This window comes from Lontra canadensis, unplaced genomic scaffold, assembly GCF_010015895.1.
Source record: "Lontra canadensis isolate GAN:19392208 unplaced genomic scaffold, GSC_riverotter_1.0 scaffold31, whole genome shotgun sequence".
NCBI lineage: Eukaryota > Metazoa > Chordata > Mammalia > Carnivora > Mustelidae > Lontra > Lontra canadensis.
In genome coordinates, this window is record NW_022631025.1 from 1605420 (window position 1) to 1619888 (window position 14469).

Sequence of the window (14469 nt, forward strand, 5' to 3'; positions counted from 1 at the left end):
TCCAGCGTGGGGCTCCTCGCGCTCCCCTCAAAGGTCAGGCTGTGGCGGTGCTGACACCGGGGTGTGCCTCTGCGTGTTGTTTGGAAAGTAGAGATGATGGAGATTCGGGGCAGAAGCCGTGTGCGGGGGACCGGGCGGGGGTCATCTTGGCAGCCATGGAGACCCTGGTGCTGTCCAGCTCCTACCTGCCCATAGCCGCCGCGAGGCCCATGGTTGATGGAGCGTGGGCTGGCACTGTTAGAACACGGATCATAGGGGCCCAGGCTCAACGTGAGAAGCTTGGCTGCCAGGCACTCTGTCAGCGGCTGTGGGGCCTGAGGGGGCGTTTCCGGGGGACCCCTTGAAGAGGTATAGAAGCTGGAGAATCAGAGCAGACGCCTGTGTGCAGGTGGCTGTGCAGAGAGGCTGGCATGGCGGCCGACCGGGCGTGGTGATGGACCCCATGTCCCGCTGGGGGCCAGCCCCGGGGGCCCTCACAGTGCTTTCGCCCACGGCACGTGCCTTCTCTAATGGGTTTTTGCCGAGTGGAGAGCAGAGGCCACGTCCCGGAGGGAGGCCCGGTGCGAGGAGAGGGCCTTGTTCTGGCTCAGCCTTCGCAGACTCGAGCTGGATGGCGGCCTGCGGTCGAGCTGGCCTGGCTCTGGGACCCTGCTGTGTATTTTTAAGGAGTCACTAAAGATGAAGGCAAAGAGAGTGGCATTTTGTGGTTTTTAGACTTAAAAAAGAACTGTCCGCCTAGACCTGGGCTTGTCAGGGCTCCAAGGCCCGTCCTCCCGCTGTGGCTGAGTGGAGAGGGTTGCTGGTCGCTCTGCAGCTGGGCTGGGCCTGTGCAAGGGGCAGGAGTCGGGTCCCCTGTGAGACTGTGCACACTCCCCCTGAGGGCCCTTGGCAGGCAGGACACTGCCCCAGGTGGCCTGGAGCATAGTCCTGAGCCAGCCCCGGGGTAGGCACGGTTCCAGACAATTCTGTGACCCCTTCGTGCCCTGGCTGACGGCAGAGAGGAGGAGATGCCTGCTGTGGGGCTGGGGTGCCCCTTATCTCTGCCCTGAGCTCCTTGAGAAGCATCCATTCACCGTGGAGCCAGACGCTTCCACAGAGAGTGGTTCCCTCCCTGCCTGCTGAGCTGTGGCCCGCTCCAGCCCCAGGGTGATGGACTGTTCTGGAAACAAGTATAAGAAGGGTAGCGGACATCAGCTCTTTCATGGCAAAAATGTGCGCCTCGAGTAACAGAAGACTTCAGCGGGGCCAGAAGGAAATACGTTCTGCAGATAGGCTCTGGTTAGAAGAGCTCCTGGGTTGAGTTTGCTGGTAGTTAAAATCAGTCTTTAAAAATAAATTTTAAGGGGTGCCTGGCTGGTTCAGTCGGTAGAGTGTGGGACCCTTGATCTCGGAGTCGTGCGTTCCAGCTCTGTGGTGAGTGTGGAGCCTGCTTTTTTAAAAATGAATTTTAAGTGAGAAATTGGCAAAGATATGAATGTCCAATATTATCCTATTTAATTATAGGGTTGTGAATTATAGGATTGGAGGGTTGGAGGAGGCTTGGGAGCGCTGGGTGGCGCCCACGGGTGAGCGCCGTGAAGGAGACCCACAGTTCACTCAGAGGTCCTGTCCTCCCCTCTGGCCAGCCCACAAGGGACACCCCCGCTTCTTCCTGGACTTCCTGGTCTCTGTGGCTGCAAGCCTGCCCCTCCTGTCCTGGGGCACTGAGCTGGGATTTCTCTGCGCTCACAGCCCCTGGACCTCTGTGCTCGGTGTCAGAGTCCCTTCGATGGAGGTCCAGCAAATGCACAGTCAGAAATGATGGGAAGTCTGTCTGCTGTTCGTGGAGACTTGTATTTTGATGGAATCGTTTAGTGAGCTTCAAACTGGGAGCCTTATGTGAGTAGCGTACAATGTAGCGATTCGGCAAGTCTGTATTACTCGGTGCTCGTCACCGTTAAGTGTCCCCATCTGTCATCACGTGGCATTGTGAGGGTTACTGGTGATGCTCCCTGTGCCCTACTTCCTATCCCTGAGACTTCCTTCCGTTATTACTAGGACTTTGTACCTCTTAATCCCCATCTCCCCCCTTCTCCCACCACCTGCCCCCAGCGACCCCAGTTTGCTCTCTATTTAAGAGTCTGGGTTTTTTGTTTGTTCATTTGTTTTGTTTTTTAGATACCCGTGTAAGTCAACTGCGTTTCTCTCTCTCTGACTTACTTAGCGTGGTAGTTTCTAGGTCCCTCCATGTTCTTGCAAATTGCAAAATGTCATTCTTTTTGATGACTGCATAATATTCCTCTGTGTGTGCGTGCGTGTGCGTGTGTGTGCGTGCACACACGTGTACACACACCACACCTTTATCCATTCATCTGTCAAGGGACATTTGGGCTGCTTCCATGTCTTTGCCATTGTCAGTAATGCCCACGAGCGTACGGATACAGGTGTCTTTTCAAATTCATGTTTTGTTTTCATGGGTAGACACCCAGCCGTCGAATTGCTGGATGGTGGAGTAGTTCTGTTGATCTTTCTGAGGAAGCTGCGTCCTGTGTTCCACGTGACCACACGCGTTCACACTCCCACCAGGAGAGCATGAGGGAGCCGTTCGCCTCGTGCTTCTTTCCCCAGCAGCACAGTCGTCCACCGTTTCCAGAGTCCGAATGGTCCCCTGCTTGGGCACCTCACATGGGTGGGGTGCACCCACCTGAATTCCTGGTGGGGAACTGGGTCAGCATCCTGGGCCGGTGCTGCCCTGTGGCCCCTCGTCACTGCGCCTTATAGCAGCTGGCCCCATGGCTGCCCTTCTCAGAGGTGGGGAGGAGCCTCTCGCTTTGATGTGCAAACCGCGGTCAGGGTCCGGGGCTTTTGGGAGGTGAGGTCACATCTGCAGAAGAGAGACCGGACGTGCAGGACGAGCCCCGCCTTCGCTCTCTGCTGTGGTCAGAGCGGCCACGGGACCGCTGCCTTCGGCGTGGGCTGCAGCTCCCACGCTCAGCTGCACCGTGGGGCGTGGAGGGGTGGCAAGGCCAAGCCTGTCAGAGGGAGAGGGAGACGTTCTCTCTCCTGATTAATTTCACTCCGGTTTCTCACAAGGGCTGTTGGCTTCTTTCCCGCGCCATCTGAGAAGAAAGGCACAGTGAAGGGAGCCACGGAGCTCGGCAGGGTGCTGAGCAATTGTGTGAGGACGTCCCTGCCCTCCGCTGTGGCCATACTGAACTACAGCGCGGGGGCTCTGCCGAGAAACCAGTGTAGACAGGTGTAGAGAGCTGGGGCCCGGGACGCGGCGGTCCGCGGGGCCGGAAGTGTCTTTTTTTTTTTAGTCCGGAACTGTGGGGCTCGGAGCTGTTTGGCGGAGGGTAGAGGTGAGGCGGGGTGAGAGGGGGCTCAGGCTCACAGACCCACAACCTGCCCTCGGTGCTCAGCGCCGTGAAATTCGGGGGAACGCGAGACACGCCTTGTCTGACCACAGAGCAAGCAGCTCTGGGCTTGTATTTAGGGACGTGACAAAGGCTTAACTGAATTTCCAGCAGAGAGAAGTTTTTCAGTTTCAGATTTCTTGGCATTCAGGTTGTTTGTGCAGTTCTCTTGCGATGCATGCATTACTATATCCCAACCACCAAAAACTGCTAGTGTTTGATTCTGAGGTTTAGAAACTGGCGGATCACTCACAACCGCGAGGGGACCGGCACCCATGCCCTCGACGCTTTTGCGCACCTGCGCGGTGCCTGCTGGGATGGTCACTCCCATTCTCTTTGATCGTCTGTCGTCCCTCTGGACTCAGGCTTCCTTTTTGGGGGCTCCCCCGACTGTTGGATTTCGGGGAGGACAAGTTCTCAAGGATACAGATCTGAAACTAATGGCCTGATTCTCTTTTTGCAAATAGCGAACCAAGACCGTGGGGCGTATCGGCGGCCTTACTTTGCAGGGAAGTGACTGTGGTCAGTTGGGGACCCACCAGGTTACACTTCCTTTATGGGCGCGATTGCACACTCACTCCTCCCTCCCGTTTGCACAAGTGCATGAATGCCACGCGCATCCTGGGGTCTGGAGGTTAAAAAAAAATGCAAGAGTTTCTTTTCAGTGTATCTCTACTCGTGATGCTGTGGGTACATGGACGGAGGACTTACATGTTGAAATAGTCTCCTTTCCTGTTACTTTCAGAGTCCAGATTTCTGAAGACTCCGTCCTGGAAACAACTGAGGGACGTTTCTGGAGGCGCAAGATACAGGTAAAAACATGGTTTCTCCACGGGCGTCCCAGTCTAGCAACGCCGACACCTTGTAGAAGCCTCAGTGGGGTCCAGCACACGGTTGGTCCCAGCTGCCTGTGTGCTCTGTGGGGCCGGGGTCGGGACGCGGCTGCTGCCATGCAGGCATCTGTCCATGCTGGGCGCCTGGAGTCCCGCGCACAGCCTGCCTCTCGCCGTCCCACCCCTGCCCTACCCGCCGTGTTTCTGTTCCGGGTCTCTGGGCGGCCAGCCCCTGGGGGCCCTACAAAGCTCCAGCTTCTCCTGGGGTGCCGGGGGCTTGTCAGTGGGCTTGCAGGGAGTGGTCTCTGTGTCACCCTGGCTCTGGATTGGGGCCATTTTGTGATGAATCTTCATGTCAACCATGTAGTTCCAGTTTAAAAGGAAAGAGAAACGTCAGTTTCATGTAAAAGCAGAAGGAAAGCCTGCGCTCCACTTCTCTTTGTAGTCATTCCTGTCCTGCACGGATGTGGCTCTGGCCGGCCTCCAGCAGCCCCACTGGCCTCCACATCCGCCGTGCTGTGCTGGCATCGGTGCCGGCCCCGGGACCTGCCTGGCCAGCTTGCTGGGGCCGTGTTAGCAAATGCAGCTCTACCTCTAGGGCCCTTAGCACTGTCTGTGTTTACACGTGGGCTCACACGCATGTGCTTTCAGTTCCCTGCCCCGTTGGGCCGGGCTGCTGGCTGGTGTGGGTGACGCACAGATTAGGAATTCCAAGCCCTGACACTTGGGTTACCAGTATTTTCCCCTCGGGTCACTGATCTTTGATTTTGTTTGTTGATCTCCTTATGTAAAACAAAAAAAATCGTTGGGGATCTTGGGAGAGTTGGGAGGGACGACCAGGTCCGTGCACTGAGGCTGGGTGAGCAGCTTGGAGGTCTCTGAGGTAATGCCCCGGGGACGGGCCCTCCTCCTACCTGCCTCGTGCTAACAGTCACGCAGCCTAGAGAGCAGACGAGGCCCCGTCCCCTTCTTCATGTACGTGCAGATGGGACAGACAGGTCATGGACGCCCGGTGGCCCTGGGGGAGGGGCCGGCACACAGACGACTTTGGGACGCGCCGCTCCGCACCCGGGCGGACTGGATGGAGCGTGTGCGCAGGACTTGGTTTGGTGGGGCGGGGGCTGTCAGTCTTGCACACAGCAGTGTAAATGTGTGACTCACTGTGTACAAGACAGACACCAACAGCGCACTCCCTGGCCGTTGGCCTCCCTCCCCAGCGGTAACCACTGTTCACAGCTGGATGCGCGTCCGCATATGTTTACATGTGTGTCCGTGGGGGCCGGGGGGCGGCACCCTCCCTGGACACAGTGTGGGTCGTCCCACCTGCTACCATGTGGCCGCTGGCGTGTGGTCGGGGTACACTATGCTCACGAGCCCATCTCCTGGGGCTGCCTGGGTCTCCTGCGTCTGAGGCCGAGCTCCCCGTGATGACAGGACAGGCCAGCCACATTCCAGGGTAGCCCCGCTGTCCCCCAGGAGCCAGCATCCAGCCTGGACAGTGTAGTGGTTGCCCTGGAAATGCCAGGCTGGTGCTAAGCAGGGGGTCAGGGGCATGTGCAGGTACACACAGCCCTCCTCCCCAGCAGGAGACAGCGTTGTTTATGGCCACATGCACATCTGGTGATGCCGCAGAGGCACTCCCGACTCCTCCCTCTGTGGGCCTCCCTGCTGGGGCAGCACGGCTGGCCCCTCGCTGCTGCCCCGTGCACCCGCCGGTCATCAGGCTGGTTGTCTAACGGCATCACCCTGCTGCTATCCGTATCCTGGGTCCCGTCAGCGCATGCATGACACACACGTGCCTACGTTCAGGTGCGGGAATGAGGTTGAGGCATGTCGGGAACCCCCCACCCCCTGATGGCTTGGTTGTCTCTGCGAGGTGGTGGAGGGTAAGCAGGTGACCTGGCCACTGTCCCCCTGTCCCGCCGTCCATCTTCAGGGCTGAGCACACGAATCACGATGGAGCTGGGGCATCGCTCCAGGGGACTATTCTGAGTTCTGGGGGAATTGAAGTCCACACAGTGAACTGTTTATCAGGCACGTGACATGTGACACTGGGAGCTCCTGAAGCCCGTCCTGAGCGGGAGGGGGCTGTTTTGCAAGGTGATATCAACCCCACAGCCAGCATCAGGGGAAGGAGCCCAGGGGCAGAAGCCAGCCTGGGGGCAGGCGAGGGAGGTGGGGCTGTGGAGTGGGAGGTCAGTCTGGTGACAAGGGCAGCCAAGGGGCTGTGGGCCCACCGGGGAACAGGGATGGGCGTGGGGGGCAGTCAGCCTGGGCGTAGCCGAGATAATGAAGATGGACCAGGGGTCAGCCTGGGGGCAGGCAGGAAGGAGGGGCAGCTGTGGCAGGTGTGTGTCCCTCACCTGTCCCTCCCTCTGTCCCTCCTTCCACCCTCCCACCATCCCCCTGTCCCTCCATCCGTCCCTCCCTCTGTCACCCCGTCCCTCCCCGTCTCTCCCCACTCCGTCCTCCCCTATCCCTCCCTCCTCCTCCCCCTCCCCCCTCCATCCCCCCATCCCTCATCCCCTTCCTCCCCCTATCCCTCATCCCCTTCCTCCCCCATCCCCCATTCCCCCATTCCCCCATCCCCTGTCCCCCTTCCCCCTCCCACCTCCGTCCCCCAGTCCTCCTGTCCCACCTCCATCCACCAGTCCCCCTGTCCCTCGCTCCCCCGTCCCTCGCTCCCCCGTCCCTCCCCATGCCCCCTCTCTCAGTCCCCCTCCCTCCCTCCCTCCCCCCATCCCTCCCTCCTCCCTCCCCATCCCTCCCCATCCCTCTTCCCTGTCCCTCACTCTGTTCTCTCCGTCCCTCCCTTTCTCCATCCCTCTGTTCCTCCATCACTGGCCCATCTGCTTCTGGATTTAGCTTCCAGTCCCACCCTCCCTGTGGGGTGTCGGGGCTGGCCCTTCCCCTGAACCCCAGACTGGGTTTCAGCTTGCAGACCAGCGCCTGGCCGTGTGTGTCCCATGACACATGTCTGGGGCTGCTTCTGCGCCGCCCCGGGGACTGGAGTACCTGAGACAGAGACCAAACAGCCCAAACCTAAGAAGGCTGGCCCTCCGGCCATTGGTGGGACAGGGTGCTGGCCCCCACACAGGGCGAGCCCGTCCCCGCAGACAGTGCGTGCTGCCCTGGCTTCATGGCCTCGTAGTGGCATCGGGGTGAGGACAGGCCTGGCCGGCACACCTTTGGCAGGAAGGGGAAAGGCAGAGAAGCGCCCCAACAAGAAAGGGGGGCAGGCAGCTGAGGCCTGGCTGTGCCCACTGTCAGTCCTCCCCCAAGGCCCCCCACGAGTCCTTTCTCTACTAAGTGGAGTGGGGCAGTGGCGCCCAGGGCACAGGCATGAGAAACAGACAGAGATGCAGGGAAGACCCCGCGAAGTCCACAGTGACCCCAAGGGCGAGCCCTGCCGCATGATAGGATTCCAGCGGCATGAGAGGTGACCTCTGGGAAGGATGGGGAGGCAGCCCAGGAGGGCTTCCTGGAGATAGTGGCTTGGCTAGGTGAACGGAAGTGAGAACTTCCCCTCACACCCTCTTGGGAGGTTCGATTTGGCTGCGGTGTCGGGAAGCAGCCCGAGCTGGTACATGTAGCTTGCGGGGGCCCTGGGGAGGCTGAGCGGGGGCACTGTTGAGGGCGGTGTGGCGCGGGCTGCCTCTTGGCCGTCCGCGTGGTGGTGATGGTGAGGGCAAAGGGAAGGCTCCAGAGAGGAGCTCGGGCCCACTGGCCTGAGCCTTGCAGGGGCTGGCTTGCTGGAACGGAAGGAAGAGAAGAGTGAGCAGGGCCCGCCTGGGGGAGAGAGGCAGGCTGCTCCGCTGTCTCACTGTAGAGGAAACCCTGTGGGGCGTACCAGTGGCTCTCCGGTGCGGCCTTTTGGGGCAGCACGTCTGGGAGGGACGGGGGTCCTGCCTCTGTTCCAAGAGCTTCTGGTTGCAGCCCCGTCCTGAGAAGCCAGAAGGAATCCAGGTCACGGTCCCACTGGCGTCCTGGCTAGAGGCTCCGGCGTTGGCCCTGCCTCAGTGGTCCACAGCAAGGCTGCCCTGCCCCCCACCGCAGGGCAGGCACCTTGGGGATGGCACCAGCACACCCCCAGCCCACAGCCTCTGCCCTCCAACGAACGGCTTCCCAGGGACCCCGAGAGCCCCTAGCTGTGCTTTCTGTGGCACGGGGACTTCTCGGGTGTGGCTGGAGGGGCAGGGCCTGTGTGTGGCAGGAGGCCGGCTGTCCCCCACGGCAAGGTCACGTGTGTGTGTGTGCTTCTGTGTGTGCGAAGTGGCCCTTTGCGCACACGGCTCCGCCTCCACGCGGTGCTCCCAGTCTTTCGCCCAGCTGACCTCTCCGGCGGGCGCTACGGGAGCTGGGAAGCCAGGGTCCGAGGGGGCACCTGTTGCCTGGTTTGCACCTGTGCATGACGTCACCAGCGGGGCATGGCCACATCTGCGCACGGGGGAGGCCGGGGAGCTGGGTGGGCGCTCGTCCTGGTCTGGGCTCTGGCATCTGCCCTGGAGCTCCGCTCCTGGTGACTGGGTTGCAGTGTCAGCGTGAGCCTGCGCCCCGACCACCCCCGCCCCGACCACCCCCGCCCTGGCGTGGACAGAGCCCTGGGCACAGAGGGAAACAGAAGCTGTGTTACTACAGGCATCCTGACCTCTGACCTTTGTTCTCACTTCCAGAATTTCTTCGTGAGGCCAAAAAGCAGTGCTCCGCTTAAGATCCGGGCAACCTTCAACATTGGCGGTGGTGACCTCGCCCGGCGCCTGGGAAATGCTGGTCCTCGAGGTTTACAGCGCCCACCAGCTCCGGGCTGTGCCACGGCTCACAGCCGCCAGGCCCTGAGCAGCGTCCGCCGGGACACCCACGGCAGCCCCCCAGCCCACAAGCATTTGCTGCCCAAGCCCGCTCTGCATTGTGCGAGGATGTGTGCCCCTGTCGGGGGGCTGCTTGCCACCCTGGCCATGGTGTTCGGGATGGCGGTGGCCTTTGCACCCAAGCCCCGGATCACCTGGGAGCACAGAGGTACGGGCCAGCCCTGCTCCCGCGGGTGGGCAGGAGCCTGGGGCACGTGGGACGGTGTCCGGCGCGTTCAGGGACTGCTGCTTAGGTTTCTGAATCCGGGGCCCTGGCAGCCTGAAGAGGTGCTGTGCGCTCCCCGGGCACAGCCACTCCAGATGCTTGTCTGGGGACTAACAGGGCCAGGCTTCCGGCCAGCTGCTTTCCTTTGCTGTCCGCAGTCTCTGCCTATTTCCTCTCCTGGGATCTGCGTCCTGAGAGCCCCGGCCTCCCCGGCGAGAGGAGCGAGGGCTGCTGGCGGGGCTGAGCCATCTCGTGGGCTGTCCCAGGCCCTGTGCGCCGGGTCAGCCTTTCTCTGCGTGGCGGTGTCCAGCCCGGGAGAATCCAGACAGCAGAGTGTGTGGACACCTGGTCCTTACGTGGAACCAGCGGTCCACAAAACCCGGGCTCACGGCACTCGTGCATTCGTGTGGACGCTGGGACGGTCAGACCGAAGCAAGTGCCCTTTGGGAAAACGCCCGACACGCTTCTGTCCCTGCCAGTCCGCCCGATTCTCGTCCTGCTTGACCGTGCAATTCCCTCTTGAGAGAGGAAATGTCACTTGTTTCTAACTTCGTGGTGCTTAACTCCGAAATCTGCTTGAGTCAAGGGGTATATTTACTGGATTGGATTTTTTTAAGATTTTGAGTTAAATCACATTTTTTCCTAAATAAGAAAAGCTTAGTTTACATTCTCATATACTTAATCTGTGTTAAGATTAAACATACATACACGAGAGTGTGGACAGCATAGTGGTCAGCAGCCTGAGATCGCATGCTTGAAGGTCATGCCCCTCAGAGGACAGAGCCCCCAGAGGTCATGCTCCTGGGAGGCCATGTGAGTGCAGGGTTTGGAACCCCACTGGAGGGAGCAGGAAGGGACGCTGGGCCACAGCACTGGTCGAGCACAGTGGCTCGGGGCCCTGCAGGGTTGCATGGTGTTGGTGACTGTCTTAGCAGGTCTGAGTGCTGGCCTCGGGCAGGGGCTGCCTCTAGGGAGTGGATCCACGTGCAGCCACGCGACATGGTGGCGCGTTAAAGCGGGACGGGATGCTCACCGTGTCCAGGCTCAGGAATGTCTGATGTTCTCGTCCCTCCCCAGAGGTGCATCTGGAGAAGTTTCACGAGCCAGGCATCTTCAACTACTCAGTGTTGCTGCTGAGCGAGGATAAGACCACCCTGTACGTGGGGGCCCGGGAAGCCGTGTTTGCCCTGAGTGCGCACAATGTCTCCGAGAAGCAGCATGAGGTAGGGCGTGGCCGCAGACCTGCCCACCGTTTTCTCCCTGACTCTGCCCTGGGCCTCTCCTGGGGCGTCAAGCCCTTTCCTGGCCACGCAGCCTCCTGCCCTCCAGCCAGCAAGGGGCCCGTCCCCGTGAAGGCACCTCCTCACCCTCCCTCCCAACAGTCTCTGTCCTCCCTGGGCCAGCCACTCACCCAGGGGCCTCTGTCCTGCCCTCTTGGACTTTTTGCCTTTTCATTATGAAAAATCTCTGGCACACACAGGAGTAGAGGAAGTGGGATCGAGGAGGCCTGTCCCGCTTGGCTCCGGGGTCACCCTCCTCCACCCACGTCCCAGTGCTCTGCTCCCTCTACTCGAAGCAAATTCCCAGATACACTTTTCATCCACGAGAGGTTCCCGAGGTGTCCCCTCCCTAAAGGAAAGGACTCCTTTTTGTCAGAATTAGCAAAATACCACAATCACATCCAAAAAATGTCATCAAATCACTGGTGTTCAGATTCCACAGTCATAAATGATGTTTGAATGCAGTTGAAATTGGACCGTCTGTGCGGCTGGGCACTCTGCCCAGCAAGTGTCCACGTCCCACTGCTGCCCTGGCCTGTCTCTGGGAGAGCCACTGCTCCCACGTCCTTGGTGACGGGCAGGCCCCTGCTGTGGCCCTTGGTGCATCTCAGAGCTGTGTCCCAGGACTTCTTGGCTTGGCCTCTCCTCCACGTGGGAGCAGGAAGGCATCCACAACGGGGTCACCTTCCCTGGGGCCAGTTCCTGTGGAAATAGTTGGATCAGCACCTGAAATGGTGGCCTCCGCTAGCCTGTTTTTGATGAGCTCCTTCTCTCTGAAGGGAGGTAGTGGCGTTTGTGCCATTTGGATCTGCAGAACGGCTTTGGAGAGACGCTTCTGAGTGTGTGGGATGTGGCTCCTTCCCTTGCCACCCGAGCCCTGCCCAGAGCTCAGACTGTCCCTTCGCAGCCAGTGCCAGCTTGTCCTTGACCGCTGGGTCCTCACACACGAGCCCAGCACTTGGGGTTGGTTTCTTGCTCTCTCTCACTGCGTCCTGTGTCCCTTTGGGGTCCGGCAAGCACGGCCGGGGCCCATCCGCATTCATGCTCCCGTGTCCTTAAGCATTTTATATCGACAAAATCATTGGCAGTTTACCTTCTGAGGGACGCCGCCATCAGCCGGGGACTTGGTTCTGCTTTCACGTGTTCTGATGACAAGCTCTGTCTCCCTAGAAACGCACTGCTCTGACGCGTATGCTGGCCAGGCCTTCTGGGAGGCGGGTTCATGCGGGACACTTAGCGTGGGACCACGTGCACGGGGACTCGCTTACTGCTGCAGCTCTAGGCTCTTCCTAAGCGCTGAGCACCGCCTGGGTGGCTGCGACTCTCTGGGCGTCCATCGTGGGTTGTCACAGGGGGAGACCAAACACCCCAGGGAAGGCAAGGCAGGAATGGGGGAGCCATTTGTGGTGTGGGCCTGTGGCTGCCGGTCCTCTCGAGGGCAGGGGGTGAGGCCCCCGCGGGCTGCCCTGTTCTCATCACATCCCTCGGGCGTGAAGGGAGCAGGAGCACAGGTCGTGGGAGGCCGGGTGGGGGTGGGGGACAGAGCTGCTCTCCCACCACCACGCCTGTGGGTACAGAAGACCGAAAGGAGCCGGGTCCTGCTGTCCACAGACCGTCCCAGGAACCCACTTTGCTGCTTGAAAACACCTGTGGTTTAGCCAGTTGATAAACCATCAAAAACCTCACTGTTATAGCCCTTTACATTTGCTGCTGTTTTTAGCAAACAACAAGAATCCGGGAGGCCAGGCACCGCTGGCTTCTGGGGGAGGGTCTCGGGGGGGACTTCCTCGAAGCCCCCCTCGGGACCTCGGTTTTGCGTCTGCTGGCCAGGCCTGGCTGTGCAGTCGCTTCCGCTGTCGGGGGAGTATCTGAGGCCGGCGTGGCAGCGCGCTCTGCAAACCGGCATGTTAATGCCGCACCCCCTCTGGATCAGGGCCTGTGCACTGGAATGGGCTCTCCTTTCTCCTAACAGGCCTACTGGAAGGTCTCAGAAGATAAAAAAGCAAAATGTGCCGAGAAGGGGAAGTCAAGACAGGTAATTTTGGTCTCAGGACCCTTGGGTGGCGTGGCTGCGACCCATCCTGGGGTTCCCCTCTGTGCCCAAATGCTGAGGCGGGGTCTCTCAACGCAGGAGCCCACAGGGCGGGCACTTGGGAAACCCTTCGGTAAAGGTTAACTTAGTTGCGTTGATTCAGATGGTCTCAAACTTGACAGGGAAAATCGTTTCCCGTGCCTGTTGACTAAAGGTGTGAAATGCAGGGTTTGGACCTCCCCAGCACCCCAGCAGCCTGGAAGGGTTGCCGTAGGATTTCTGGATTTGGGGCAGGGACCATCCCTTGAGAATCTGCCACTTCCCCAGGAGATACTGGGCACCTCGGCGCACTGGCCCGAGGGTCTGCCTCCCCCCAAGGCTCCGGGTTACCCCACCACCGGCTGGGCCTCCTGCCCGCATCTGGGGCCGGGCCCGTGCCTGAGTCTCTGAGCATAGGACCTCTGTCTTCCTTGGTAGCTGGGCAGGGCAGCTGAGTTAAGGTAGATTTCAGTGGTCGGCTGACTTCAAAATCATTACAGATGGGGAAAAAAATGTTTCTGCTGCACTATTTTTTTGCTGAAATCAGTAGATCCAACGTTGCTTTAGGAAATGGGGAAAATGCAGGCTTTGCGTGGTAATCACTGGTGTCACAGGGTGTTGTCCGAGATCTAAATTAGGCCGAGTGCCCGCCCAGCCCGATGTGGAGGCCGCTCAGGGACAGCAGTCTCTCCCGGCTTCCATGGGGAGGGTGACTTACTGCCAACCAGTTAGAAATGATCCTGGGGGCAAACACACAAAAACCCAGAAAATCTTCCCTGAGCAGAGATAATTTCAGACAATAGCACATATGATCCCAGTACGTTCATTTCAGCCTAAAATAGCGTGTTCTTCTATGGCATCAGGTTTTCTCATGTGGGCACAGCCTCGGGCCCCTCCCTCACCCAGCCTGTTCCCAGAAACACGCTGTTTCTGGCCCCGCGCACTGGGGCAGCGGGCTGGGATCCCCAGGGATGGGGACGGCAGGCGGGATGCCACACACCCACCATCCGGGCCGCACCAGGCACATGCCGAGTGTCGAGTGAGAGTGAATGGGTCTCTCCGGTGGTGGGCATCTTGGCAGAGGGTGAATCAGTGACGGAGTGATGGGTCCTGGCCCCCGATGGCCGGCCTGGGGACACCGCAGACGGGTTTGTTCAGGGGGCCGGGTCTGGGACCATCCCCACCGCCCAGGCAGGGCCGAGCAAGCATGTGAGATGGGGGCCAGCCAAGGTGCCGGGGGTGGGGACAGCAAAGGGTGCTGGTCGTGGCCAGCGGTGCCCTGAGGTCCGGGTGGCAGTGGGGCCGGCGGGCAGCTGATGCGTGCGTGTGTCCCCTCGCAGACGGAGTGCCTCAACTACATCCGAGTGCTGCAGCCTCTCGGCCCCGGCGCCCTGTACGTGTGTGGGACCAACGCGTTCCAGCCGGCCTGCGACCACCTGGTAAGGCTGGGCACCCCCTCCTGGCGCAGCGGCGGGGCTCCCCGCTCCTCAGAGCAGTAGGCTTTTCTGATGGCCAGCAGCGGGGGTGCCTCAGGTAGCTGCGGCCCACTCGCCAGGCTCCCGGGAGCCCACTGGCGCCGAGGGCATGGCAGGGCAGGACTCACGGGACCAGCGGCTGGTGGCACGGAGCTGGCAGTGGGGGGGCCCCCTGGAAAGTGAGTTGTTGACCCGCACAGCACCAGCACGCCGTGGTCCGGCCTCCTGCGCCCTTCTTGCCACGTTCTGTGCCTGTGGGGAGGCCTGCTGTGGTCTTGTGGGTGGGTCAGGACTCTGCTCCTGGCGGGCATGTTGTGGGCCCGCCTGTGCTACAGGCTGAAT

At 60.3% G+C, this 14469-nt stretch overlaps 1 protein-coding gene across 1 annotated transcript in view; it reads left to right on the plus strand.

Moving 5' to 3' along the window:
- Positions 1-14469, plus strand: part of SEMA4D (semaphorin 4D) — an 83420-nt gene that overhangs the window by 46145 nt on the left and 22806 nt on the right. Inside the window, exons 2-6 of the mRNA XM_032866417.1 lie at positions 4141-4207; positions 8902-9244; positions 10379-10524; positions 12554-12616; positions 13993-14091. Coding sequence (XP_032722308.1) covers positions 9145-9244; positions 10379-10524; positions 12554-12616; positions 13993-14091 — 408 coding nt within the window. The 5' untranslated portion in view covers positions 4141-4207; positions 8902-9144. The remainder of the gene's footprint in view (positions 1-4140; positions 4208-8901; positions 9245-10378; positions 10525-12553; positions 12617-13992; positions 14092-14469) is intronic.